Source organism: Lipotes vexillifer, unplaced genomic scaffold, assembly GCF_000442215.2.
Source record: "Lipotes vexillifer unplaced genomic scaffold, Lipotes_vexillifer_v1.1 scaffold426, whole genome shotgun sequence".
Lineage (NCBI taxonomy): Eukaryota > Metazoa > Chordata > Mammalia > Artiodactyla > Lipotidae > Lipotes > Lipotes vexillifer.
Window position 1 is genome coordinate 192,162 of NW_006779491.1, and position 4,583 is coordinate 196,744.

A 4,583-nucleotide genomic window follows, 5' to 3' on the forward strand; every position below is an offset into this window, starting at 1 on the left:
TTGCTATTCTCCTTTTCATCATTAAAAAGAAAAAAAGAGCTATTTATGTTTGGTGCATTAATTTGCTCTTATTCTACTCACTCAGCCCACTAGAATCTGACTTTAGTCATTACCACTAACAAAATGCTTTCCTTCCAAGCCATCTAGCAGCTTCCAGCTTGCCAGTCCAACTGTGTCTCTTTAGCCATGATGACATCTTTTCTCTCTGCAGTTTTTGACACTGTAGTATTGATGATCTCATCCTTCTTGAAATGTTTTTCTACTCTTAGTTTATGTATCATGGCACTCATAATTTCTTGTCTTTCTCTGACTATTGAACTTCATTGGGTAAGTGGGGAAGTGTCTTATATTTGAGGTAACCATATATTTGGGTATATGTGGTAATTTCTTTATCCATTTACATTCACTTGACAAATATTTATTTATTAAGTGACAACAAAGTGCCAGCACTGGATATGTAGTGGAGAGTAAAACAGATATGGTCTTTCTGAAGTCCAGAGTTTCAACCTTGTATTTGTTATCTGTTGCTACTGTGTAACAAATTACCTCAAATTTAGTGGCTTAAAACAATACACATCTGTTATCATAGTTTTTGTGAATTAGGCATCTGGGCAGGGCTTAGCTCTGCCCTCTGCTTCAGGGTCTCTCATAAGGCTGCAGTCATGGTGTCGGCCAGGGCTAGAGTCTCATCTGAAGTCATCACTGGGGAGGGAATCTGCTTCCAAGCTCACGTTGATTTTGGCAAGATTTATTTCCTTGGAGACTGTTGGACTCAGGGTCTCAGTTCCTTGCTGGTTGTTGACCAGAGGCCACCCTTAGTTCCTTTCCATGTGGGCCTCTCTATATATAGCAGCTTGTTTGATCAGAGCCAGCAAGGAAGAGAATCAATAGAGTTGTGTAGCAAGATGGAAGTTATAACCTCAGGTAATGTATCCATGGAAGTGGTATCCTGGTTTGTTTTTTTTTTTTAATTGAAGTATAGTTGATGTACAATATTATATAAGTTACAGGTGTACAATATAGTGATTCACAATTTTTAAAGGTTATACTTTATTTATAGTTATTATAAAGTATTGGCTATATTCCCTGTGTTGTACAGTATGGTATCCCATTAATTTTCTTGTATTCTAATGGTTAGAATCAAGTCAAAGATCCAACCCATGTTCAAGTGGAAGAGATTACACAGAGTAAAACTACCCAGAAACAGAGATTCACTGGTGGCCATCTTAGAGTCTGCCTGTCACAAACCTCTTAATGTTTTTCTCTTGACTTTCCAGCCACCTCAATTTCTAGTGTTCTCAAATTGAGCTCAGTACTCTCCCCTTGCCCAAACCTGCTTCTCATCCTGTATTCTGCGTCTTGGTCAGCAGCCTTGTATCTATCCAGTCATCTAGTCCAGAAACCCAGAGATCATTTTCAATACCTCCTCCTGAGATTTAATGGATCACTAGGCTCTGTGAGTCTTTCACATCATTCTCTACTTAACATTCACATTTATGTGGTTTTGTTCAGCCATGGATCATTAATATTAACCTTCTAACCTTCAGTAGTCCTTCTCATAGTAACCAGAGTTACCTTTTTTTTTTTCTTTTTTTGCGGTACGCGGGCCTCTCACTGTTGTGGCCTCTCCCGTTGCGGAGCACAGGCTCCAGACGCGCAGGCTCAGCGGCCATGGCCCACGGGCCCAGACGCTCCGCGGCATGTGGGATCTTCCCGGACCGGGGCACAAACCCATGTCCCCTGCATCGGCAGGCGGACTCCCAACCACTGCGCCACCAGGGAAGCCCCAGAGTTACCTTTTTACAGTCTGGCCTCTACTTACTTTTCCAGGCTTCTTGCCCTCCACTCTATGCTGTTGACCGTATGCCTTAGGCCTAGGCCACTCGATATTTCCTGAACCCACCATTGCATGTTTGTGCCTCTACATTTGGTCCTACAGTTACTTCTTCCTGGGTTCCCTTCTCCCTACTTCTTCCTCTAGAAATCTCTTATATACATACTTCCAAACCTAACTGAAAAATCACCTCTTCCATAAAACTTTTCTCAGTTTTCTCCCTGCCTGCTAACTCCCTCACTCAGAACTAAGCATTAGTACCTGTGTGCTCTCTCAGCCCTTTAATCACACCACTGTTACAAGACTGTTGTTCTGTAGTTTGCTTTCTGCAGTTTCGTAGTTGGCTGTTAAGGTACTTCTCTTTTAAAATGCCAAAGGGTAGGGTCTAGATCTTATTCTTCTCTGGATCCAAAGTGCCAGCCTCTGGAACAGTGATTCACAATCTTGGCTGCATTTGGAATTACTTGGGGACCTTTGAACTCCACCGAGGTGTGGACCCACCCCCCGAGGCGACGATATGATTGGTCTCAGGTGCAGCCCGGGATATTAGCATTTTTAAAAGCTCCATGATTCTAACATGTAGGTAACATTAAAAGCCTCTGCTTCTAGTTGAAGGAACCAAGTCTCTGGGAGAATGAAAGGATGAGAAAATGTTAAACAATGAATAGGAAGACTTTAAAACTAGAGTTAAAGTTGAGTTTTAAAAAATCATACAGGGCTTCCCTGGTGGCGCAGTGGTTGAGAGTCCGCCTGCCGATGCAGTTGACATGGGTTCGTGCCCCGGTCCGGGAAGATCCCACATGCCGCGGAGCGTCTGGGCCCGTGAGCCATGGCCGCTGGGCCTGCGCGTCTGGAGCCTGTCCTCCGCAATGGGAGAGGCCACAACAGTGAGAGGCCCGCGTAACACACACACAAAAAAATCATACACACATAATTCAAATAAAATATGACATAGCTAAGTAATCAAAATGATCTCTAAATAGATCATCAGTGAACTGGGGGAATATGTATTTTTGTGGTAATGAGGGGAAAATTAGAAATGTAAAAGAGAATAAAACTGTAGTCTCTCAAAATCCAACACTTTAATTTTTGAGCATATGAAGTAAGCGATAAAATGAAATAAAGAACCACCTGGAATTATTAGCATTTTCCTTTTGGTTTAGCCCTAAAGTGTGTGTGTGTGTGTGTGTGTGTGTGTGTGTGTGTGTGTGTGTGTGTGAAAGATATAACTTACTTGCCAGTTCCTCTGATTTCCTCCTTTATTTTCTAGGAATATTTTGAAAACAATTGCCCTGGGTCAGATGTTGTCCTTGTGTATATGTGGGACAGCCATCACCAGCCAGTATTTGGCAGAAAGATACAAAGTGAATACCCCCATGCTTCAGAGCTTTATCAACTATTGCTTGCTGTTTCTAATTTATACAGTGATGCTGGCATTTCAATCAGGTATGTCAAATGTTGGAATTACCTTTTCAACAAATTATCTTCATAAAAATATTTGGCTTTTGACGTTCAAAAAATAAAATATGGGGCAAAACCAAGAACAGGAAACTACTGCTGTTTTTATAAAAGATATTAGAAAAGTATGACACCTTTGAATTCTATGAAATTGGTGACTAGAGATTTGTGTATAATTCTCTGAAATTGTTGATTAAAATAAGTAGCACCAAACTGTAACGTAGCAGTTGTCTAAAAAAAAAAAACGTGTAAATGCCATTACAAATTAGGTCTTCTTTTTCCCCCCATGGTTGATAAATTTAAAAGACAGTATTAGAAACACTTAAAAAGTCAAGAACCTCACTGTCCAAAATATGTATTTCCAGCTAAGTGGAGAATGCTAAATGGACCACCAATTGCATGTATTGATAGATCAAGTCTATGTTGTGAGAGAAACAAAACAAGGAATTGGCAAGGAATTAACATCTTATCACTGGCTGGTTAAGTTGTTTTAGAATCATTGTAGGATTATCATTTCTAGCTAACTATTTATAAATGGGAAAAACTAGGCTAACATTATTACGCCAGGTATCATTTTAATTGCTTAACTCATTGAAGCCTCCTAACAAATCAAGTGAGTATTATTATTATCCCCACTTTATAGATGAGTAATCTGAGGCATGTAGTACTTAGATAACTTGCTGTAAATCATGCAGGTGGAGCCAGATTTCAACCTAGGCAGCCTGCCCCAGAGCCTGTGCACTCACCACCATGCTGTATTAGGGGCTTCTTGTCATAAGAGCCATCCTTCCCACAAAAGAAGAGCATGGTATTATAAAATAAATTAAATAAGATTGAATTCAAGAGTGTAAAGACAATGGGTAACCCAGACTGATAGGTAGGGTGCAATACTCCCATTTTCATCACATTTAAGGCATATAATAAAATCACCAGTGTGCTATTTGCTAATCGTCTTTTAATATGAACCTTAATACATCAATGGTATTTCTATGTGTCAGGATAGCTTATTTTGAAAGAAAATGGAAACCAGTTGTGGGAAGGGGTAAAGAGATATCTTAAGGGGAAAGCTTCAAATTTGGCAAGAACTTTAGGAGTTGGAAATAGAACTGGTACAGGGTTAATAGCCCCAGACTTTTCTCCTCTATGTAAGCATTGGCCTTTAGGAAGTCAATGTGATTCATAAGTATATCAGTGAAGTCCTCCGAAGGGATGGTTATTAGGTGCCTTCCATGCCATCTCTCATCTTGGGGAAGACAAACTGTGTTTTCAAGATGTTCCTGCTGCTTGGGAT

General features: G+C 40.3%; 1 protein-coding gene across 2 annotated transcripts in view; it reads left to right on the forward strand.

Annotated features, from left to right (window-relative positions):
* The window catches only part of SLC35F2 (solute carrier family 35 member F2), a 48,782-nt gene that overhangs the window by 26,746 nt on the left and 17,453 nt on the right, over window positions 1-4,583 (forward strand). The window contains exon 2 of one of the 2 annotated variants that reach the window (XM_007452641.1): window positions 3,105-3,280. The exons of the other annotated variant lie outside the window; for it this stretch is intronic. Within the exon in view, the coding sequence (XP_007452703.1) occupies window positions 3,105-3,280 (176 nt within the window). The remainder of the gene's footprint in view (window positions 1-3,104; window positions 3,281-4,583) is intronic. 2 annotated transcript variants of the gene reach the window in all.